This window comes from Oncorhynchus tshawytscha, linkage group LG05 (assembly GCF_018296145.1).
Source record: "Oncorhynchus tshawytscha isolate Ot180627B linkage group LG05, Otsh_v2.0, whole genome shotgun sequence".
NCBI classification, from domain to species: Eukaryota; Metazoa; Chordata; class Actinopteri; order Salmoniformes; family Salmonidae; genus Oncorhynchus; species Oncorhynchus tshawytscha.
In genome coordinates this window covers 64,028,365-64,053,457 of record NC_056433.1, presented here as the reverse complement: position 1 = coordinate 64,053,457, position 25,093 = coordinate 64,028,365, and the positions used below count along the sequence as shown (strand labels likewise).

The 25,093-nt window shown below is 46.3% G+C and overlaps 1 protein-coding gene across 1 annotated transcript in view; it reads left to right on the top strand.

The window, feature by feature from the left end:
* Positions 1-349: 349 nt before the first annotated feature.
* The window catches only part of LOC112251590 (chymotrypsin-like elastase family member 3B), a 113,772-nt gene continuing 89,028 nt past the window's right edge, over positions 350-25,093 (top strand). Inside the window, exons 1-2 of the mRNA XM_042322714.1 lie at positions 350-437; positions 5,171-5,254. Coding sequence (XP_042178648.1) covers positions 350-437; positions 5,171-5,254 — 172 coding nt within the window. The remainder of the gene's footprint in view (positions 438-5,170; positions 5,255-25,093) is intronic.

Here is a 25,093-nt window from a genome sequence, read left to right as displayed (position 1 = left end):
CAGTTTAAACTGATACCATCACCATTACCATTTACTCATGCACAACACAACTGTGGACCACTCACACTGGGCAGCGCTAAACCACTCTGTAAGAACCATTTTGATCAGAGCCATTTAAAATGGTGTGTTCTTCATGGCCAATAAGCAGCGAGCTCCTCCTCCCAAGCTCCATTAAGCATGAGCATTTATCAGCTCTGAACATCGCTGGCCACAGGTGTGTTCTGATCCACCAATCAGGGCTCCAGGGGGCGCATCGACGGCCCACCAACCAGGGTTTCAGGGGGAGGCTGGGCGGCCGGGCAGCAACACCAACCAGGGCTCCAGGCAGAGGCCGGGCGGCCCACCAACCATGGCTCCAGGGGGAGGCCGGATGGCCCACCAACCATGGCTCCAGGGGGAGGCCGGATGGCCCACCAACCCGGGCTCCAGGGGGAGAGGTAATAGGACAGGGCTGTACAATACAATGCTGTGGCCTCAGGGCTCGGGGCTTGAAGGCCTATATTCTAGGTGAAGTAGTTACACTGAGAATGTATACTGTAGGCTGATGATACAAGATACACCAAATAAGTACATTAAAGAATATCAGCACCCACAATCAAACTTGTGGTTTTCTCATCAACCTCACATGTAACTCTGTAAAAATTTCTGTGAAGTTAACTTACATAATTCAAAACCCATTCTGATCTATGAATCCTTAGACTAATGATACAAATTATATTCAGGCAAACAATTCAATAATCGAATCAAAAACCTTGCATAATGCACTGTTACGTTCTACATAGGCGGAGGCAGCACTACAGCGGGTTTGAGGCCCCATGGCATTTCCTTTCATTCTTCTGGGTGGAACAACCCACTACTTAACAGAGACTGTTGTGATTTATAACATTTCCAATAAATCTCTCACTCCATAACTTCATAATACGTTTGTTTATTAAGATGGAATTGTGTGGCTTTTCAAAGCTGCTGAAAAGTCATAACTTATCTGCTGACGTACATATTGTTCTATTTGCATTCGATACTTTTCATATGTCCTCGCTGCGTCTAAGATAACTCAACTCTCGATGGCAGCTGAGCACATTTGTTAAGGATTAACATTAATTTAACAGATTTTCTAAATAGTTTAATCATTTTCAAAGCTTTGCCAGTTAGTTTCAGTAGCCTCTTCTCTCAGGCTCTACTGCTGTGGAAGTAAACATGACTTTAAATTGTAGTTTATGCTTATATCACTTAGCTTTAACTCTAAATACCAACATAGCTTTCTTTCCCCCACCTGTTTGGGTAATTGAGATGGGCTTCAGAGAGGTCTTGTTTACAGTTGGATCATCATGGCGAGGTGCTGTGTTTAGAACGGAGAGCACGCTCTACCCCAGGTCGCCTCCTCTGACGCTTTTGATTCTCCCTCTTTGTTCTGAGATCTGAAATGTGTTACAGTTTGAGTTTCATTAAAAGCGTATCCTGAAAGTGGATCCGGCCCTTTGTACATCAACAGTAAGTATGTACAATCAAACTGGAAGCAGACTGGCCTCTTCTGGGGGGATGTTACATCAGTGGTGTGTGTGTCAGGACCCCAAAGTCCTAACATTTCACCTGAATGTTCTGAAAAGGTAGGAAACAATCACTTTTTTGAGAAGTCAGGACTTTTTTCAGGTCCTAAATTTGTTTAAATGCTATTTTAAGCTTAAAGGTTAGGTTTAGGGTTAGGGTTAAGGTTATGGTTAGGTTAGGGTTAGGGCTAAGGTTTAGGGTTAGGGTTAAGGTTTATGATTAGGGTTAGGGTTCATGTTTATGGTTAGGGTTAGGGCTAAGGTTTAGGGTGGGTTTATGGTTAGGTTAAGGGTTAGGGTTAGTATTAGGGTTAGGTTTTTTAGGATTTTTGATGTCAAACAGTTTTTACACTCCAAAACTAAGTGTGTGTGTGTCTCAGTGCCCAGGAGTCCATCTAGACGAGTGTCACTTTCTCCTGTGAAACAATATCCTACTCTAACATGGCCCAGTGGCTACACATTTATTCAGTGTGCAAGACACTGATATTGCTATGTTGTATGTAGGAAAGGTTGGCTTTACTTAGGTTGCAGCCACACCTGTAGAAAGCAAATGGCATTAAAGGGTTGATTCTAAACAACTGTCCTAAACACTTTTTTTGGGTGCAGATCCAGATTTCCCAAAATGCCCTACCTTTGAAAAAAAAACACTTGAGGTGGTGAATAACAGAATGATTTCAATTGACTTGACTGCTGTTGTGGAGGTCTTGGTTTCCCTCTTCACATCACAGGAGCACAACCCACCCATGGGAAAGCAGAGCAAATAAATGTCTATGAGAATGTCTATGTATCAAACACACAGAAGAGCTTCCAGATGTGACATGTCATCATCAAGGACATCCAATGAATGGGGGATGAGTGACAGGCTCTCAAAAGTGGACTGAAACATCACTCAGGCAGAGAGAAAAATAATCGCCTCTTCAATGGCAACCTGTGTGTGTATCTATCGACACAAGGGCATGGTTCAGTGTTTAAGTGCACCGATTGAGTCTGGTATGTGTGCCCTGTTTTGGTAGGTGATAATGTTTATTTTATGGATAACACCAGTGTGCGTGCATGTGTGTGTGTGTGTGAGGTCCAACTGGAAACCCATCACTCAGCCCTGTAGCCATGGCACAGAGACTCTTGCATCTCTTGAAATCACCTTCATGTGGAGTGACTTTTTGCACCGCTGGCGACAAGGCAATCACACTCTTTATTTAGGGGGATTCCAACCTGAGTGAAGCGTGCATAAACGGAACACAATTCCATTTTGATGCACTTTTCTCTCGCGTATTCTGACCTTGACCTTATGCATGAGAATAACATGCTATTCACCCGCTATTCCTTTGGGGTGGATATCAAAGAAATTCATGTGTGGTGGAGGTGTGTTTACAAATACGCCATATTCTGACCTTGACTTAATTCATTCAGAATTCCACCTCCTCTCAAAGTGTAACAACATACACTACATGACCAAAAGTACGTGACTTGTCGAACATCTCATTCCAAAGATGTTGGGCGATTAGGCCTGGCTCGCAGTCGGCGTTCCAATATATCCCAAAGGTGTCCAATGGGGTTGCGGTCAGGGCTCTGTGTAGGCCAGTCAAGTTCTTACACACAGATCTCGACAAACCATACTGTATGGACCTCAACTTGCCACAAAGTTGGAAGCACAGAACTATCTAGAATGTCATTGTATGCTGTAGCGTTAACATTTCCTTTCACTAGAACTAAGGGGCCTGAACCATGAAAACAGCCCCAGACCATTATTCCTTCTCCACCTAACTTTACAGTTGGCACTATGCATTTGGGAAGGTAGTGTTCTACTGACCTCCACCAAACCCACATTCGTCTGTCGGACTGCCAGATGGTGAAGCGTGATTCATCACTTCAGAGAATGTGCTTCCACTGCTCCAGTGTGCTCCAGTCTAATGGCGGCGAGCTTTACACCTCTCCAGCCGATGATTGGCAATGCGTATGGTGATCTTAGGCTTGTGTGTGGCTGCTCCGTCATGGAAACCCATTTCATGAAGCTCCAGATGAACAGTTCTTGTGCTGACGTCCTCGGTTTTCAACTCGGTAGTGAGTGTTGCAACCGAGGACAGATGATTTGTGGTAGGTGATAATGTTTGTTTTTATGGATAACACCAGTGTGTGTGTGTGTGTGTGTGTGTGTGTGTGAGTACAGCCCCGTATCCTGGAGACAAGAGGCCAAAACAGTTCAGCCTGGATTTATCACCATCCTTAAACTATTACTATGAAGTAATTGTGAGGCACTAAGGGCCCGATTCAGATTTACGCCTTTCCTATGCAGGCCTTTCCTATGCAGGCCTTTCCTATGCAGGCCTTTCCTATGTAGGCCTTTCCTATGTAGGCCTTTCCTATGCAGGCCTTTCCTATGTAGGCCTTTCCTATGCAGGCCTTTCCTATGCAGGCCTTTCCTATGTAGGCCTTTCCTATGCAGGCCTTTCCTATGCAGGCCTTTCCTATGCAGGCCTTTCCTATGCAGGCCTTTCCTATGCACTTCTCAGTAGTTGGCATTCAGACTTACCTTATGCAGGTTTGTAATGGGCTTTTTAGGTGTGGTTCCATTGTGTTTGCTGAATAAATGTAATTCAACCTCTGAAAACCGTCCCACTTGCTGGCCAACATATTTTCTCTTGGAGTTTTCATTCAATAAGGTTTTTAGTACATTTATCTAAAGCCATCTCTTTAAATACAGTATACCTTACATTTTCTCAACGGACTCACCAGAATATACACTGAGTGTACAAAACCTTAGGAACATCTGCTCTGTCCATGACAGACTGACCAGGTGAATCAAATCAAAATCAAATCAAATTGAATCCATGTGAAAGCTATGATCCCTTATTAATGTCACCTGTTAAATCCACTTCAATTTGTGTAGATGAAGGGGAGGAGACAGGTTAAGACAATTGAACCATTGGATTGTGTATGTGTGCTCTTCAGAGGGTGAAGGGGCAAGACAAAAGATTTAAGTGCCTTTGAACAGGTTATGGTAGTAGGTGCCAGGCGCACCGGTTTGAGGATGTGAAGACCTGCAACGCTGCTGGGTTTTTCACTCTCAACAGTTTCCCATGTGTATCAAGAATGGTCCACCATCCAATTGACTTCCAGCTAAATTGGAGCCAGCATCCCTGTGGAAAGTTTTTGACACCTTGTAGTCAATGCCCGACAAATTGAGGCTGTTCTGAGGGCAAATGGGGGTTCTTAGCCCGGTGCGCTACATCTCAGCTCCCCGCATCTGCCGGGCTAGGTTGAGGATCCAGTCAGGATGGATGGTGCCAGCCCTGCTCTCCAGACCTCCAGTGAGTCTCCTTGGGCCAGGATATCCTGCGTCGGCGCTGAGCACTGTGTCTCCCGTGTGTCTGCACAGCCCAGTGTGTCCTGTGACTGCGCCCCACACGTGCCAGGCTAAAATCACGGTTGTGCAGGCCCTTAGTTCGAGACCTCCAGTGCGCCACCACAGCCCATTCTATACCGTGCCTCCTCCAAGGACCAGGCTGTCTCTCCGTCTCCTCCCTCCAGAGTCTCCCGCCTGTCCGGCGCTGCCAGAGTCTGCCGCCTGTCCAGCGCTGCCAGAGTCTCCCGCCTGTCAGGCGCTGCCAGAATCTCCCGCCTGTCAGGCGCTGCCAGAGTCGCCCGCCTGTCCGGGGCCCGCTGCGAGGGTCCCAGGTCCGGGGTCGGCACTGCCAGAGTCTTCCTCCAGAGTAAGGAGTATGGAATGTGTCATCAGACAAGGGAACTCTAGATTAAAGAGTATGGAATGTGTCATCAGACAAGGGAACTCTAGATTAAGGAGTATGGAATGTGTCATCAGACAGGGGAACTCCAGATTAAGGAGTATGAAATGTGTCATCAGACAGGAGAACTCCAGAGTAAGGAGTATGAAATGTGTCATCAGACAGAACTCCAGAGTAAGGAGTATGGAATGTGTTATCAGACAGGGGAACTCAGAGTAAGGAGTATGAAATGTGTCATCAGACAGGAGAACTCCAGATTAAGGAGTATGGAATGTGTCATCAGACAGGGGAACTCCAGAGTAAGGAGTATGAAATGTGTCATCAGACAGGAGAACTCCAGATTAAGGAGTATGGAATGTGTCATTAGACAGTAGAACTCCAGAGTAAGGAGTATGGAATGTGTCATCAGACAGGGGAACTCCAGATTAAGGAGTGTGGAATGTGTCATCAGACAGGGGAACTCCAGATTAAGGAGTATGGAATGTGTCATCAGACAGGGGAACTCCAGAGTAAGGAGTATGGAATGTGTCATCAGACAGGAGAACTCCAGAGTAAGGGGTGTGGAATGTGTCATCAGACAGGAGAACTCCAGAGTAAGGAGTATGGAATGTGTCATCAGACAGAACTCCAGAGTAAGTAGTATGGATTGTGTTATCAGACAGGGGAACTCCAGAGTAAGGAGTATGGAATGTGTCATCAGACAGTAGAACTCCAGAGTAAGGAGTATGGAATGTGTCATCAGACAGGAAAAATCCAGAATAAGGAGTATGGAATGTGTCATCAGACAGGAGAACTCCAGAATAAGGAGTTGTGCTGCTGAATTCCTGAGCTAAAAAAACAGGTCCAGACCAGACAGCCAGGCCCTGTGGTGACACAGATCCACTGGGGCTCACACATACTGGGGGAGAGGATTAGCACATTACACCTACCCCGGGTACTCAGGCAACCTCCTCAGCCAGCAGGTCAACACCAAGACATACCTCCATTACAGCTCAAAGGGCATTAGGGAAAGGATTAGGGCCAGCATTTTCATGCTGGGCACAAAGTCACTCTCCCAACAGCCAGGCGGCCGGGCAGGCTGCCATATGTCAGCCAGATGCTGCCGGCCTCACTCCTTTCAAAGAAACAATTAGGGACAATTATTGCAACATATAAATTAATTTCATCCATGATTAAAATGTTTGGTGAAGGGGGAGCTGGACTGCACTGCCAGGTGGTTGTAATCTTGATGGCAGTCGCACTGGGACTTTAGAAAGAGAGATGGAGAGAAAGAAAACCTGCCAAGCTGTTTATTCAGGCACTTGTGTGTCGGGTCAAGTGTCCCCCCCTGCTTTCCACATTCACCCCACCGGCAAAGGCATCTGTCCTCTAGCTAATACTGCTTTAATGGAGGTCATTCATTTTAATAGTGCCTCATTTCAAACTCCAATAGTTAAGGCATGTAGTGCTCTCGTCTGGGTGGTAGTGTTGCAGCAGGAGTGAGGGCTTGCTCTCCAAATAAACAGTCCCCCGCGAGCAGCGGGTGTCTCAACCACGCCGTAATCCACCCAGCGGCCCAGTTCACGGACACAGAGGGTGGAAACGCAGCCCTGCTCCTCTGAGAAATCTAAACCATGTTAGGGATATGAAAACCACATTTGGGTAAGTGGCAAAGAGTAGGATGACAGGGTGACTGGAGCTCAGAGCACTCACTGGATAACAGAACAATCAAGTGTAATTGTACTTGAAATGTGGAGAACACAGGAGGAACCGCCAAACAAGTCTGTCAGCTGTTTGTCAGACCCCTTCCACCCAGAGTATATTATTACCATCCACAACTCTATCCGTCTCCAGCAACGCTCACACACAAACACACACACCAGATAAGAGGGCTGAAGAGACCCCTTTAAGTTGGGTGACAGCTGATTTGCGTTCTCATAGAATATCTTTAAAGGCGGTAAAAGAGTACTGCTGTTGATGAGTCATTATGGTGCCAGTAAAGGCGAAACAGGAAAACCATTCTTCAGATGAAGAGTGTCACTGAGGGAGGTGTCAGTCTGTCATCCGGTCTGTACATACAGAAAGAAGGTCGCACACTGTAATTATGTTCCCAAACATTTAATGTCGTTTACAAAAGTTCACTCAGGAAGGCTGGTCTAAATGTTCTTTAAACTTCATCAAGCAGCATAACAAAATTCACTTTGTTTCCTATTCTACTGGCATAGTGGGCATGGATACAAATGTATCATAATCAGCATAGCGTCTCATTCTTCTCTTTGCTATTAGCCATGTGCAGAATGTCATTCCCCTATTTACCTTCAGCCTATAAGCACGGAACAATGATGCACATTCTGCAACTTGCTGTTTAACCTTTGGACTCAGTCCTGCAATTATCACTTTCCTCCCTCTCAACCAATGGGTGTAAATCTTGGGATGTATTTATATGTCAACTTATCTATGTTCTCTCACTTGCTGTTTTTCAGCAACAGTTGTCGACAACCATTCACCTCACCACCACCAGCACCAGCTATAATAACCTTAAGGCCCAACATTGGCACTCCTTTACCCTAGCGGTGGGTTGGATGCCAGCTGCCCAGCAAATGGCTACCTGTCATCAGAATCTGGCTCTGAGGAGCATTACCCCAAATGATTTCATAAAATCCCACATTGCATTCATTCTCTGTTGTGCATTAATTTAAGCCTGTACTGGATTGAAATGGGTATAGCAACCAACGTGTCGGCACGCAGTGCCTTCTCCATGTTCTTTCTTTTTATAGCTGACTCTGTTAGTCAGCACCTCCACAAAACATTTTGGGTGTGTGTCATCTTATGCCTTTTACTCAGTCTGTACATGCCAAATCCCAGTGGGGCGTCTCTGGCCACAGACGTACGTACGCTAACAAAGGACATTTTTTATGTCAGATATCAGATTTATACCGTAAAACATGCCAGGTTCACAGTGAAAAATCAAAATGAGATACATTAATTACCATTATCAGTAGTTGTATGGTTATTACAGTCATTTCTGCTGTTATTCTTTGTTGCACTTCAACATACATTTCTAGATCTCCTCACTTGAAAATGTCTTCCCGTGGTTAAGAGTCTCCCGTGCTGCAGGATAATTTATGTTTACTCCTCAGATTAAAGACATCCATCTCTGAAGTGTGTCACTTACCCAGCATACCTTGCAGTTTCCTGTCCTCAGTCTGCATAACGTTGATGTATGATCTGTGAAGAGCAGAGTTGTTTTATCTCCCGCGTGGTGACATAGGATGGTCGTTTTATCTCCAGTGCAGGAAGCATGTGATGCTTCTCCATCGCTCCTGGCCTGTCTGCCTGTAGACAGCCTGATGAAAGCACAGGGCCACCTTGCCTGGACAGAACACATCCATCAGACTTACAGGCCCAACGGGGGCACAGCAGAGTCATACTCTGCCCCTGGGAGCACCAAGTGTCCTAGCCAGGTTTAAAGAGGCTTTGTATCTCACCGATGCTACACACAGACATTCACATGCATACTAGTCCATGTAAGCATGGAGGTACATACCACATATGCACACACAGAGAAATTCACACTTTAAATTCCTTATTGCAGGCAGGGATGAGTGCAAAAGAGCACAGTAAGGAGGCTTCGTTGTGCTCTTTGCCACAAGAAATCCTCTGTCGGCTGCACCACCTGTTCAGTGACCCTCTGCTTCACAGCTGGAAGAGACTGCTATGGGCTATGGCATCAGCAACACAATATTGTGTAGAGGGTCTTCACATTATTCAACATTGAACGTGTAAATAGTTACCCATGTTATTTAAAATTTTTGGAAATGTTCATTTTTTTTCTTCAATTTTCCAATATATTTTTTGGGTGTTTGAATAATTTTTTGTATTTTGTATATAGTTATTTTCATCAATGTATCAATTGTACCAATTCGGCCACTTGGGTACATTTGGGAAACTTGTGAGGGACACCTGGGTGACCTCATGCCCAATGGCATGTGCCTCACTCATTCCTAGAGGTATCTGTCTGAAACTTTGGGCAAATACTGTTGCCTACTTATGCTCTCATTTGAAAGTATCCACAGTATCATAATTGAATATTTGGATGTTCTAGTTTATTTTAAAGATGCAACAACAATAAAAGAACAGAAAAACGCCTGTTTATTTCCTTGTATTTTCTTCTACCAGATCTATTGTGTTATATTCTCCTACATTCAATTCACATTTACACAAACTTCAGAGTGTTTTCTATCAAATGGTAACAAGAATATGCATATCCTTGCTTCTGGGCCTGAGCTACAGGCTGTTAGAATTGGGTATGTCTTCAGGCGGAAATTGCACAAAGTAGGGGGTAGCCTTAACAGGTTTTAATGACTCACTACTGTATATTTGAACTTTCATATGTACACATTCACTCAAACCCCATGTGGTGGATGAAGACATTCGTGCCTGTTCAAAGAGGGATTTCCCCACGCGCTAGTATGTCTACGAGTGTACTCCACTGGGACACACGTCATAAAATGTTGGATGATAGAGAACACAGACAATAAATAGCTATTATTGGATGGGCGGTTGGTTGGTCTATTAAAATTCTGAAGCCAACTGCACACAGACATCACAGTCACATAATTTCAGTCATATGGTTGACAATGACTTCCTGGGTACATCATTTGAACCAATATGAGACAAAGATGTGGAAATTGTGTTCTCTTACAATCCACTCCATTGGGCCAGTCGTTGAGTGACTAACAGGCTTTGAAGTGGCTTTCCTGGGTTGATGAGGGGCATGTAGGCCAGACACACAAAGGAAATGTTTCAATTTTCACAAACTGACCCTTCATCCTCACCGACAAAAAAAGCAACAATGCTGCATCAATTGGTGGACAATTGCCCAAGCACTCACACCAGAATTTATTTTAACAAGCATTTTAAGAGTTCCATAAATTATCCTAGGGGTTTGGTGATGCACCAGTCTGTGATCGCTCAATTTTCATTCTCTCGCTCTCCCTTTCTCTCTCTCTCTCTCTCTATTAATTTCTCTCCCCTCTCTCTCTCTCTTTCTCTCTCGCTTTCAGTTTCCTCTCTCTCTCCTCTCTCTCCTTCTCTCTCTCCTTCTCTCTCTCCTTCCCTTTCTTTCTCTCTGTTAACTGATTGCTTCCACACGCTGAAGGAAAACTCCAGCTGGAGAATGTAAAAATCAACTCTCCATGTTTAAAAATGGGAAGATCAGCCCTTTTTTTTAGGTTTCTTTTCATGTTTGTGTCACTGTGTGTCCAGCCTGGTGAGGTAGAGCAGGTTGAGAACAGAATAGAACAGAAAGAGGAAGGTGCTGTGCTCTGCATGCCAGAATGGGAATGTGGAGGAGGGTGGTTTTTGAAGTGAGGAAGAACACTAATTGGCAAGGGAGCAGAGAGAGAAAGACATACTTGCTGCCAGATCTTTCTGTAAAACACATTCTATGTTCTGTGTGCTTTGCAGGTCTAGAGGGAGGTGTTGGAGGCCTAGACATGCAGAACCAGGACCATTCACAGTCAAGGACCAGCTCCTGATACCACTTTTAGCTTGCAATAAGTGCAGGGTAAACGTTGCTTCCTGCCTTTTTGCATGGCTGGGTTATGCCACATTTAGTCTGTCTGCTCAGCTTTAATACTGTACCTGTATGTTATTTATTTCTGTTAAGAGTATTGGGCCAGTAACCGAAAGGTCGCTGGTTCGAATCCCCAAGCCGACTAGGTGAAAACTCTATCAATGTGTCCTTGAGCAAGGGATTTTCTAATTCTAATTTCTCCAGTAAGTCGATCTGGTTAAGAGCGTCTGCTAAATGACTAAAATGTAAATCTACACTGAAGTTATACTAATTTAATTACAGTGCTTCCTTGTTTTACGGGCATGGTTAAAAAAAGGATGCTGATGAATTAAAAAAGGTGTAATTTATCCCAATCTCAATCTTATTCATAATCTTTCAACATGTTGATTCACTTCAGGATGACTTGTCCTATCTGCTCTGTCTTCCCAGTGTAAACAGGTAAACACAGAGAAAGACCTCCTTTCATATCCTGTCTCAATGGCCTCCCCTGGTTTCACCTACCAGATGTGTATGTTGACCGATAAGATGATTTTTCACATGTTCTCAGCTATATTGCACAGCACCGTCTTTAATCACATCTAGTGTACTGTATAATGTATATATTAATTATCCTATATTACTGAATATAAGACATAATTATACTGCCATATCACGTACATTAACTTCACAGGGACTTGATAAATACTGTGGCAATTTAACAACTTTGAAGATGATGTTTTAATGACAGATTCTCAGCAAAGACTTTGTGAATAATTTACCAAGTTCAGCAAACAGGGCGAAACAGTGTTTGGCTTAATTGAGTTTGTTGGAAGTGTGTTCCTGTATTCTTGCTTTTCAACAGGCTGTCATTTATCTGTAACACGTTATGAAACCCATTACTCTTTACTCATCACTCTGAGAGAAGAAGACTGAAGCATCTGTGAGGGTTAATTACAGTAAGCTCTGTTTAATAAGCAGCATACGTATCATGTGTCTCAGTGTAGACTCTGTAAGTGGAGAGAGGAACCTTCAGAAGCCCTGGAATGCCTGATGTTCATGTATAAATGTATAGCACATGCCAACGCTGGAGTGAGGAACTGTTTTACCCTATGTTGCCAAGTAACAATTTTCTTTGGCTGTGATTGGGTCGCCTGTTTAGAATATGCTGGCTGTGTTCGGCTGCCATGTTGGATTTATCTGGTGCAGAAACATAGGTTATGCTTTAAATGGGAAAAATCATGATATGATTTCAGGTTTGATAATTATGAGTTCTGTAAGAAAAATACATGCAATTACAATTACATCATGAGATATTTTCTCATGTCTAATTTGACAAAGATGCTGATGTTGTCACGTTCTGACCTTAGTTCCTTTATTGTCTTTGTGTTAATTTGGTCAGGGCGTGAGTTGGGGTGGGTAGTCTATGTTCGTTTTTCTATGTTGTATTTCTGTGTTTGGCCTGGTATGGTTCTCAATCAGAGGCAGCTGTCGATCGTTGTCTCTGATTGAGAATCATACTTAGGTAGCCTGTTTTCCCCATTTTGGTTGTGGCTGATTATTTTCTGTGTCTGTGTTTTCCACACGGAACTGTTTTGTTTTCATTTTGTGTAGTGCTCAGTTCTAATTAAAAATATGACAAACACTTACCACGCTGCGTATTGGTCCGATCCTTCTTACTCTTCCTCAGACGAAGAGGAGATTCGTTACAGAATCACCCACCACAACCGGACCAAGCAGCGTGGTAACCAGGAGCAGAGGGTTCTGGACTCCTGGACATGGGAGGAGATTTTGGACGGAAAGGGACCCTGGGCACAGGCTGGGGAGTATCACCGCCCCAGGGAAGAGCTGGAGGCAGCCAAAGCAGAGTGGCGGCATTATGAGGAGTTACCACGGCAGCGCAACAGGGACGAGAGGCAGTCATAAAAATGTCTTGGGGGAGGGGGGGCAGACGGGGAGTGTGGCTATGTTAGGTAGGAGACCTGAGCCAACTCCCCGTGCTTACCGTGGAGAGAGGTGGACCGGGCAGGCACCGTGTTATGCCGTGAGGCGCACGGTGTCCCCAGTGCGCAGGCATAGCCCGGTGCGCTACATCGCAGCTCCTCGTATCGGCCGGGCTAGAGTGGGCATCGAGCCAGGAGAAATGAAGCCGGCTCAGCGCATCTGGTCTCCAGTGCGTCTCCTCGTTCCGGGTTATATGGCACCAGCCCTACGCACGGTGTCCCCGGTTCGCCAGCACAGCCAAGTGCGGTCTGTTCCACCCCGCCGCACTTGCCGGGCTACGGGGAGTATCCAGCCAGGACAGGTTGTGCAGGCTTGGTGCTCGAGACCTCCAGTGCGCCTCCACGGTCTGGTCCTCCCGGGGCCTCCTCCATGCACCAGGCCTCTGGTGGCAGCCCCACGCACCAGGCTGTCTCTCCGTCTCCTCCCTTCTGGTGCTCCCTCCTGTCCAGCGCTTCCAGAGTCTCCCTCCTGTTCAGCGCTTCCAGAGTCTCCCCCCTGTCCGGAACTGCCAGAGCCGCCTGTCTCTCCTGAGCTGTCAGAGCCGCCCGTCTGTCCTGAGCTGCCAGAGCCACCCATCTGTCCTGAGCTGCCAGAGCCACCCGTCTGTCCTGAGCTGCCAGAGCCGCCCGTCTGTCCTGAGCAGCCAGAGCCGCCAATCTGTCCTGAGCTGCCAGAGCCGCCCGTCAGTCAGGAGCTGCCAGAGCCGCCCGTCAGTCAGGAGCCTCCAGAGCCGCCCGTCAGTCAGGAGCTGCCAGAGCCGCCTGTCAGTCAGGAGCTCAGTTCTAATTAAAAATATGACGAACACTTACCACGCTGCGTGTTGGTCCGATCCTTCCTACTCCTCCTCAGAAGAGGACAAAAATTGTTACAGATGTCTACCACATGTTATACGATTATTTCAAACACTGAATTACTGAGAGAACTAATTGAATATTGATGAACACATAGTTTGTGGTTAAATCCAAGTGGCCCATTAACCACCGCATTTAACCACGGAAAGGTGACTGGGAATATGGCCGAATATAAACAGTGTAGTTATTACCTCCGCAAGGAAATCAAACAAGCAATATGTCGGTATAGAGACAAAGTGGAGTCGTATTTCAACAGCTCAGACACGAGGCGTATGTGGCAGGGTCTACAGACAATCACGGACTACAAAAGGAAAACCAGCCATGTTACGGACACCAACGTCTTGCTTCCAGACAAACTAAAAACAGCTTCTTTGTCTGCTTTGAGGATATTACAGTGCCAAGGACTGTGTGCTCTCCCTCTCTGTGGCCGACGTGAGTATGACATTTAAACGTGTTAACCCTTGCAAGGTTGCCGGCCCAGACGTCATCCCTAGCTGCGTCTTCAGAGAATGCGCAGACCAGCTGGCTGTTGTGTTTACGAACATAGTCAATCTCTCCCTATCCCAGTCTGCTGTCCCCACATGCTTTCAGATGGCCACCATTGTTCCTGTACCCAAGAATGCAAAGGTAACTGAACTAAATGACTATCACCCCGTAACACTCAGTTCTGTCATCATTAATTGCTTTGAGAGACTAGTCAAGGATCATATCACCTCCACCTTACCTGTCACCCTACACCCACTTCAATTTGCTCACCACCCCCAATAGGTCCACAGACGATGCAATCGCCATCACACTGCACACTGCCTTATCCCATTTGGACAAGAGAAATACCTATGTAAGAATGCTGTTCATTGACTATAGCTCAGCATTCAACACCATAGCACCCTCCAAGCTCATCATTAAGCTTGAGGCCCTGGGTCTCAACCCCGGCCTGTACAATTGGGTCCTGGACTTCCTGACCGGCCGCCCCAGATGGTGAAGGTAGGAAACAACATCTCCACTTCGCTGAACCTCAACACTGGGGCCCCACAAGGGTGCGTGCTCAACCTCCTCCTGTATTCCCTGTTCACTCATTACTGCGTGGCCATGCACGCCTCCAACTCAATCATGAAGTTTGCAGATGACACAACAGTAGTAGGCTTGATTACCAACACCTAAAAACCTCATAAACTTTTACAGATACACAATTGAGAGCATCCTGTCGGATTGTATCGCAGCCTGGTACGGCAACTGCACCACCCACAACCGCAGGGCTCTCCAGAGGGTGGTGCCGTCTTCACATCGCATCACCGGGGGCAAACTGCCTGCCCTCCAGGACACTTACACCACCCAATGTCACAGGAAGGCCAAAAAGATCATCAAGGACAACAACCACCCGAGCCAATGCCTGTTCACCCTGCTACCATCCAGAAGGCGAGGTCAGTACAGGCAGTATCGTAAAGTACTTAAGTAGAAATACTTTAAAGTACTACTTAAGTAGTTTTTTGGAGGTATCTGTTCTTTACTTTACCATGCATATTTTTTACAACTTTTACTTTTACTTCACTACATTCCTAAAGAAAATGATGTACTTCCTACATTTTGTATGATGCCCAAAAGTACATTTTGAATGCTTAGCAGGACAAGAAAATGGTCCAATTAACACTCTTACCAAGAAAACACGTGGTCATCCTTACTGCCTCTGATCTGGCAGACTCACTAAACACGAATGCATCTTTTGTAAATTATGTCTCAGTGTTGGAGTGTGCCCCTGGCTATCAGAAAATTTAAAAACAAGAAAATGGTGCCGTCTGCTTTGCTTAATACAAGGAATTTGAAATGATTTATACTTTTACTTTTACCACTGATACTTAAGTATATTTTATCAATTACATTTACTTTTGATACCTAAGTATATTTAGAACCAAATACTTTTAGACTTTTACATGAGTGGTATTTTACTGGGTAACTTCCACTTTTACTTGAGGAACTTTCTATTAAGTTATCTATACTTTTACCCAAGTATGACAATTGGGTTCTTTTTCCAGTACAGGTGCATCAAAGCTGGGACTGAGAGACTGAAAAACAGCTTCTATCTCAAGGCCATCAGACTGTTAAACAGCCTTCACTAACACAGAGAGGCTGCTGCCTACATACAGACTTGAAATCATTGGCCACTTTAATAAATGGAACAGTAGTCACTTTAATAATGTTTACATATCTTGCATTATTCATTTTACCTTTATTTAGCTAGGCAAGTCAGTTAATTAAGAACCAATTGTTATTTTCAATAACAGCCTAGGAACAGTGGGTTAACTGTTTTGTTCAGGGGCAGAACAACAAATTTTTACCTTGCCAACTCAGGGATTCAATCTTACAACCTTTTGGTTACTAGTCCAACACTCTAACCTCTAGGCTACCTGCCTCCCCATCTCATATGTATATACTCTGTTCTATACTATCTATTGCATCTTAGCCTGTGCCGCTCTGTCATTGCTCATCCATATATTTATATATTCTTATTCCATTCCATTCCTTATACCATTAGGTATTTGTTGTGGAATTGTTAGATATTAATACTTAGATATTGCTGCACTGTTGGAACTAGAAGCAGAAGCATTTCGCTACACTCAAAATAACATCTGCTAAACATGTGTATGTGACCAATAACATTTGATTTGATTTGATGAGGAGTCAGTACTGTCAAAATAAAGTTAATGTTTCCAGTGCTTTTCTCTGTGGTTTTGATTGCAGTGAGTGAGCATAAGGTCCATACTAATGTCATAGACACAGTGACCTTGGCCCCTGTCACTAAGTCAGACAACGGACAGACTTACAGCATTATTCACTGATGAACAACTTTGTTTTGAAATGTGTTTTTATGGAAAATAGTTAGTTGCAGTTTAAAACCAGGTGCATCTATTTTTCCAACTCTGGTCTGACTTCCCAATCGTTGTCAAGTCACATACAGTACATGTATGCTGCTGTACATTACCAGACCTCCTCTGACACACACATGCAGCTATTGAGAAAGAACTCTAATACATTATTGCTCCTCTTGCAATTCATTGGGTTACACCATAAAACCCTCCACAGAGAGGGATTGCATTTACAAGTGTCGCTGGAGTGTGGAAAAGAGCTTGTGAGATCTATAAATGTATAAAATGTGTGATTTCACTTCAATGCAAAAAAAAACCAGCTGTAGATTCGTGAATAAAGAGGGGCTGTAAAACAGAGCTAACTATGAGCAGAGACGATGGGGATCCCACGTGTTTATGCACTCTTCACCCCTGAAACTACATGTGTGTGTGTGTGTGTGTGTGTGTGTGTGTGTGTGTGTGTGTGTGTGTGTGTGTGTGTGTGTGTGTGTGTGTGTGTGTGTGTGTGTGTGTGTGTGTGTGTGTGTGTGTGTGCGTGTGCGTGTGCGTTATAATCTCCACCGGGCACAGCCAGAAGAGGACTGGCCACCCCTCATAGCCTGGTTCCTCTCTAGGTTTCTTCCTGGTGCTTCTACACCTGAATTGTTTGCTGTTTGGGGTATTAGCCTGGGTTTCTGTACAGGACTTTGTGACATCAGCTGATGTAGGAAGGGCTTTATAAATACATGTGATTGATTGATTGTGTGTGTGTGTGTGTGTGTGTGTGTGTGTGTGTGTGTGTGTGTGTGTGTGCTTAACTGTTCTTGTGGGGATCAGAATTCTGAAAAAGAATAGTAAACAAGCAGAAATTTGACCAACTTGGGACATTTTGTTAGTCCCCACGAGGTCAAATGCTATCTTTAGGAGGTTTAGGGTTAAGGTTAGAATTAGTGTTAGGGTTAGAATTACATTTATGGTTAGGAGCTAGGGTTATGTTTAGGGTTAGGGGTTAGGGAAAATATGATTTTGATTGGGACTGAATTGTGTGTCCCCACAAGGTTAGCTGTACAAGACTGTATGTGTTTGTGTGTGCATGTGTGAGTGTGCGAGTGTGAACCCTGGCACGCTTATGTGTTCATGTGAGTGTACCAGGTTCATATGAGTGTGTACTGCTAAAAAAAAGACCAATATTGCGAAACCAGATATCAATATCTAATTTACTTGGTTAATCTTGTTTAGTTGTTAGACACAGATCACATAGTGTATGTCATCAATCTGCCATTACGACAGATACACTGCATGTGGTTTATACAGTGGTCTGGATTTATAGTTTATAGAGAAAGGCATCCACATCCTTACCCCAATACTCAAACAGTATGCAGTAAGAAAAGGTAAGAATAGCACATTGTCTAATATGAACTGGTGAGATGTTGACGTCATTTCTGTTACCTTCCTGCTTTCTGCATTGACTCTGTACAAGTTGTATAACCTACCACACTACTGACCTCAGACATCACTTTAACAATACCTACTGTTCGTTTAACATAGAAACACAAATATTCACCTCACTACCAGTAAAGGGGGACTTCCCGGTATGACAAAATCATGGAGGCTTTGTAAACTTTGGCAGAGAACCTTTCTTTAGTGAGATGATATCAGAAAGTTTGTTTTCCCGCTTTCTCTTTTCTATCTGATTATGCATAATTCCCCTTCTGTCATCCTGAGAACTGGGGGCAAGCCAAAGAGGTAGTCTTATGCAGCAATGGTAAACATTCCAACATCAACATTCTACAGAATACTGTATTTCAATTGATGGCTGATATGCAATCTCCTGTCCATGGTAGTTACACACTTGAGGGATTAAGTCTGGCATTTCAGATCTCTCGCCCAGCTAGCCAATTATAAACAAACACCTGGTTTCTGGCGATGGAAATCTCTGTGTGTGGGGCTCTGGGGAATAGCCAGCGACAGTCAGACAGCCTTTATAAACTTCACCAGATGCTTTAAACAGTAAAACTTTGGCAATCAACTTGCCTTAATCACTATGAGATCTGTCACTATGGAAGGCTATGATATAATAGCTCTATGACCGAAACAATAATCAATGTTATTGAGCGATTTCCCTAAACACAGCGATCCACCAGCCTTAAAAAATTCAGTGTTCTCACAGTCATATGGGACTGAAGTTATATCTGCAGCCTGTTTCAATGTGCTGCGGTGTAGTTTATATATGGGTCAGTTCAGTTCTTAGCTCTGCGCTCTGTTCTCTTCAAGGGGAGAGGAAGGATTTCAGTCCTGAGTGAGAGCCTAAAACTCTGACCTCTAATCTGGGTCTGTTGATTGACATTGTCTTCAGTTGGTTTGTTTGCGTAAGGTCCCCCCCGTTGGCATCTGTCATCCAGTCTTGTCTCGTACATCTCATTAAGTTGCCCTCTGTCCTTCTATATATACAAACATAACCTCAGCCCACACACTAACTAAACTCCCACATGCTCTTCAGTCGCAAGCAATAACACTCTCTATAGTTAAGAAACACATAGTTTAAAGTCTGGCAACACCCATGCACGTAACATAAAGGCACATCACCTTACAAGCACCCTATGCTAAATAGCTGTCTCAATAATACTTAGTTGAGGATAAATGTCTCATTTTCTCTACTTTTAGTATAGACTTTGATATATGAGGTCTGAGATAGAGTAAAAGGATATATCTAAGTCATGCTACATAGTAGTCTCTGAACTCTGAGAGCAACAGACCTCCACTCTACGCTATGCCTCTGTGATATGCTGCTGGATAGGGAATTACCCAGCGGTCGGTTCTCTTTCAGGTCTTTCAGGTATTCTAGCAGGGCTCCAGTGTAGGATCCTCCAGAATGCTTTGCTGTGTGCCTGTGTGTTGTTTGAGAGAGGTAACGGAGGTTCTGGTTCTGGTGGAGCGTGGAGGGTCTTTGATGAATAACCAGAAGCTTCCCAGAGACACTTCCTGGTCCCCTTTCATATGGGTGGTTCATTCATCAAAGATGATCTGCTCCCAAACCAAGAGACAGAAATTATTATGGACGTTTACCTGTAATAAAGGAAGTAACCAGGGGAAAAAACAACAGCCTTTCATAGAGGACAACTTTGAACTGTGGTGGGATGATCAAACCCGACTGAACTGGAGCTAGCACTGGGCAAGAAGGAGGATATATTGGGTTTCATTCAGGAATCATTTAACGCTTCTGGAATGTTTCAAGTCAAACACATGGCCAAGGTAGAGCTCTACAGGGGGAGAGTTTTATTTTACCACCCCAACACAGCCACGTGTGTTGCCATGCCATCACAGGTTCCCCTGTGCTCTTTTCCCTTATGCCTGTTTCACACAGGTCAACGTCACCCCTCACACCTCAGCCCCTAATCTGCAGATCAGTGGTGTGTATTCATGGATGCCAAGGGAAGCCAGGCTTCCCAAAAAATGTACCAATATTTATTTTTATCTTTCGTCTCTGTGTTTCATTAATTTCCTTCAATTCGCAAGAGGATTAATGTATCTGTCACGACTTCTGCCGAAGTCGATGCCTCTCCTTGCTCGGGCGGTGCTCGGCGGTCGACGTCACCGGTCTTCTAGCCATCATTGATCCATTTTTCATTTTCCATTGGTTTTGTCTTCCCACACACCTGGTTTCAATCCCATTCATTACCTGTTGTGTATTTAACCCTCTGTTTCCCCTCATGTCTTTGTCAGAGATTGTTTTTTTTTGTCAGTGTTGTTTTATGGTTGTATAGGTGCGTGACGGGTCCTCATACCCATGTATATTTCTGTATGTAGATATTAGTGTTTGGAGCATGTTAAGTGGGCATTTATTAAAAGACTCCATTTACACTCCGTTTGACTCTCCTGCGCCTGACTTCCCTGCCACCTATACACACGACTCTGACAGAATCTCTGACCAAAAATATGAAGTCAGCAGGAGAAGACACTTCGCTCATGGAGATGGAGGAATGCGTCATCGAACAAGCGGAGGAGATTGACAGTCTGAGCGCCGCCATGGATCGCATTGTCCAGAATATGGACCGCTGGGAGAGACAGGGAGTTTCTCCAGCGCCACCACCACCACAACCGGGATCTCCCTTGAACGCTTTTTCTCCTCCTGAACCGAAGATCCATTTTCCCTACCCACGGGATACAACGGAGATACTGCCGGCTGCCAGGGTTTTCTCCTTAAACTGAACTTCCCCAGTACCATCGGACCGTGACAAGAGTTGCGCCCTAGTCTCATGCCTCACCGGGAAAGCCCTGTAGTGGGCCAGCGCTGTGTGTAGAGAGGAGGATGCGGCATTGGACCATTTTGAGGAGTTCACCTGCCATTTCAGGACAGTATTCGACCACCCACCCGAAGGCAGAGCGGCGGGTGAGCTCCTCTATCATCTGAGGCAGGAGACGAGGAGTGCACAGGAGTTTGCTCTGGAGTTTAGGACCCTGGCTGCCGGCGCTGGATGGAGTGACAGGGCCCTGATCGACCATTTCCGTTGTAGTCTACACGAGGACGTCCGTCGGGAGCTGGCCTGTAAAGACACCACCCTAACCTTTGACGGTGGACATGTCCATCAGGCTGGACAACATGCTGGCTACTTGTGGACGTCTAGATCGGGGTCTGGTTGTTCCATCCTCCTGCACCCTCTCCCCCGAACCTATGGAATTGGGAGGAATGGTGCACAGGGAGACCGGAGGCAGAAGGCACACTGCTGGTCGGTGCCGGGTTGGTTCCTCTGGGAATAGAGAAGGCAGGCAGGGCACTCTGGCATCACCCCAGGTTAGTAGGCACCATTCTCATCCAGAGCCCTCTGTTGCACTAATGTTTGTCTCTGTCACTTTTCCTGATTTTTTTCCCCCTGCATTCCCAGTATAAGGTGCTAAAAGATTCAGGCACGGCTGGGAATTTCATTAATAAAAGTTTAGCTCATAGTTTAGGGATCCTTATTGTTTCTGTGGATATGCCTTTCCCTATTCATGCCTTAGATAGTCAACCATTAGGGTCAGGGTTTATCAGGGAGGTCGCCGCAGCTTTGTGTATGATAACGCAGGGGGGTCACAAGGAGAAGATTAGTCTTTTCCTTATTGATTCTCCTACGTATTCTGTGGTGCTAGGCCTACCCTGGTTAGCTTGTCATAACCCCACTGTTTCTTGGCCACAGAGGGCTCTCACGGGGTGGTCGCGAGAGTGCTCAGGTAGGTGTTTAGGGGTTTCCGTTGGTGCTGCTACGGTGGAACGTCCAGACCAGGTCTCCACCGTGCGCATTCCCCCAGAATATTCTGATTTGGCTCTCGCCTTCTGTAAAAAGAAGGCGACTCAATTACCACCCCATCGACGGGGGGATTGTGCGATAGATCTCCTGGTAGACGCTGCATATCCCAGGAGTCACGTGTATCCCCTGTCGCAAGCGGAGACGGTGGTTATGGAGACATATGTCTCTGAATCCCTGCCTCAGGGGTACATTCAGCCATCCATTTCACCCGTCTCTTCGAGTTTCTTTTTTGTGAAGAAGAAGGATGGCGGTTAACGCCCGTGCATTGATTATCGAGGTCTCAATAAAATCACGGTGAAATATAGTTACCTCTGATAACTCTGATATAGCTACCTCTGATAACTACGGTTATTGAGACAATGAACGGGGCACACTTCTTCACAAAATTGGATCTCAGGAGTGCGTACAATCTGGTGCGTATTCGGAAGGGTGATGAGTGGAAGACGGCTATTTGGCACCTCCTCAGGTCATTATGAGTACCTTGTCATGCCATATGGGTTGATGAATGCTCCTTCAATCTTCCAATCATTTGTAGATGAGATCTTCAGGGACCTGCACGGGCAGGGTGTAGTGGTGTATACCGATGATATCCTGATGTACTCCGCTACACGCGCCAAGCATGTGTCCCTGGTGCGCAGGGTGCTTGGTCGCCTGTTCTGATCTATATGTCAAGGCTGAGAAATGCTTGTTCTTACAACAATCCATCTCCTTCCTAGGGCATCGGATTTCCACATCAGGAGTGGAAATGGAGAGCGACCGCATTGCAGCGGTGCGTAATTGGCCGACTCCAACCACGGTAAAGGAGGTGCAGTGTTTTTTAGGGTTTGCCAATTACTACCGGAGGTTTATCCAGGGTTTTGGTCAGGTTTCTGCTCTCATTATCTCACTGCTGAAGGGGGGACCGGTGCGACTGCAGTGGTCGGCTGAGGCGGACAGGGCTTTTGGTCACCTGAGGGCTCTGTTTACCTCGGCTCCCGTGCTAGCCCATCCGGATCCCTCTTTGGCGTTCATAGTGGAGGTGGATGCGTCCGAGGCCAGCCTCGGACAGGAGCCGTGCTCTCTCAGCGCTTGGGTATGCCACTGACGCTCCACCCATGTGCCTTCTTTTCGAAGAAGCTCAGCACGGCGGAGCAAAACTATGATGTGGGGGACCAGGAGCTGTTGGCTGTTGTCAAGGCTCTGAAGGCGTGGAGACATTGGCTTGAGGGGGCGAGACACCCTTTTCTCATCTGGACTGACCACCGCAATCTGGAGTACATCCGGGTGGCGAGGACACTGAACCCTCGCCAGGCAAGGTGGGCCATGTTTTTTTACCCGTTTTGTGTTCACCCTGTCCTCCCGACCAGGTTCCCAGAATGCCAGGGCAGACGCACTGTCCCGGATGTATGACACAGAGGAGCGGTCCATGGATCACACTCCCATACTCCCGGCCTCTTGCCTGGTGGCACCGGTAGTGTGTGAGCTGGACGCGGACATCGAGCGGGCGTTACGTACAGAGCCCACTCCTCTCCAGTGTCCCGCTTGGCGTCTGTACATTCCGTCTGCTGTCCGCGACCGGTTGATCTATTGGGCCCACACATCACCCTCCTCTGGTCATCCTGGCATCGGTCGGACAGTGCGCTGTCTTAGTGGGAAGTACTGGTGGTCCACCTTGGCCAAGGATGTGAGGGTTTATGTTTCCTCCTGCTCGGTGTGCACCCAGTGCAAGGCTCCCAGGCACCTGCCCAGAGGGAAGTTACAACCCCTGCCTGTTCCACAGCGGCCGTGGTCACACTTGTTGATTGACTTCCTGATGGATCTTCCTCATTCACAGGGCAACACCACGATCCTGGTCATTGTGGATCGGTTTTCTAAGTCCTGCCGTCTCCTCCCTTTGCCCGGTCTCCCTACGGCCCTACAGACTGCGGAGGCCCTGTTCAGTCACGTCTTTCGGCACTACGGGGTGCCTGAGGACGTAGTCTCTGATCGGGGTCCCCAGTTCACGTCCAGGGTCTGGAGGGCGTTCATTGAATGTCTGGGGGTCTCGGTCAGCCTCAAAACTCACTCTGACACTCCTCCACTAACCTCTCCCCGTTCAAGTGCGTACTGGGGTATCAGCTGGTTCTGGCACCTCGGCATCAGAGCCAGATCAAGGCTCCTGCAGTGGACGAATGGTTTAAGCACTGTGAGGAGATCTGGGACGCTGCCCATGTGCACCTGCAACGGGCTGTGAGGCGGTAGAAGGCGAGCACCGACCGCCACCGCAGTGAGGCCCCGGTGTTCACACCGGGGGACCGGTTCTGGCTCTCGACCCAAAACCTGCCCCTTCGCCTGCCCTGCCGGAAGCTGGGTCTGCGGTTTGTGGGGCCATTCAAAGTCCTGAGGAGACTGAACGAGGTATGCTACAGGTTACAGCTTCCCCCAGATTACCGTATTAATCCCTCGTTCCATGTGTCTCTCCTCAGGCCGGTGGTGGCTGGTGGTCTGAGGTGTGGGAGGTTCCTCCACCCCCTCTGGACATCGAGGGGGCCCTGGCGTATGCTGTTCGAGCCATCCTGGACCCGAGGCGTCGGGTGAGGGGCCTTCAGTACCTCGTGGAGTGGGAGTGTTACGGTCCGGAGGAGAGATGCTGGGTGCCGGTGGAGGATGTCCTGGACCCTTCGTTGCTGCGGGATTTCCACCGTCTCCATCCGGATCGCCCTGCGCCTCATCCTCCGGGTCGTCCCCGAGGTCAGTGTCGGCGCGCGGCTGGTACCGCGCGTCATTGGGGAGGTGCTGTCATGACTTCCGCTGAAGTCGGTCCCTCTCCTTGTTCGGGCGGCGTTCGGTGGTCACCAGCCTTCTAGCCATCGCCAATCCACTTTTCATTTTCCATTTGTTTTGTCCTTGTCTTACACACCTGGTTTCAATCCCCCAATTACTTGTTCATTATTTAACCTTCTGTTCACCCATGGTTGTTTGTGAGTGATTGTTTGTTTATTGTATTGCGATCCATTATTGTGGCCTTGAATTTATTTGACCTGTATTGTGATTATTGTTGAGTAAAATTGCGTACATTACTCATATCTGCTGTCCTGTGCCTGACTCATCTTCACTAGCTACACACATACGCATTACACTGTCTCTCTCTATCCAGTCTATTCCTGTGACTCAGGTCCTACAGTAGGTTAGCATTCTTTTTAAGTATCTTGAACTTCAATGAAAAATTGTTGGTCGACAACAAACCCAGATAACCTGTACTGCTGCCAATTACTCATATCTTTGAAAGACACAAACGTTGCCATTCCAAACACTGTGAGGACCTGAATAAAAGC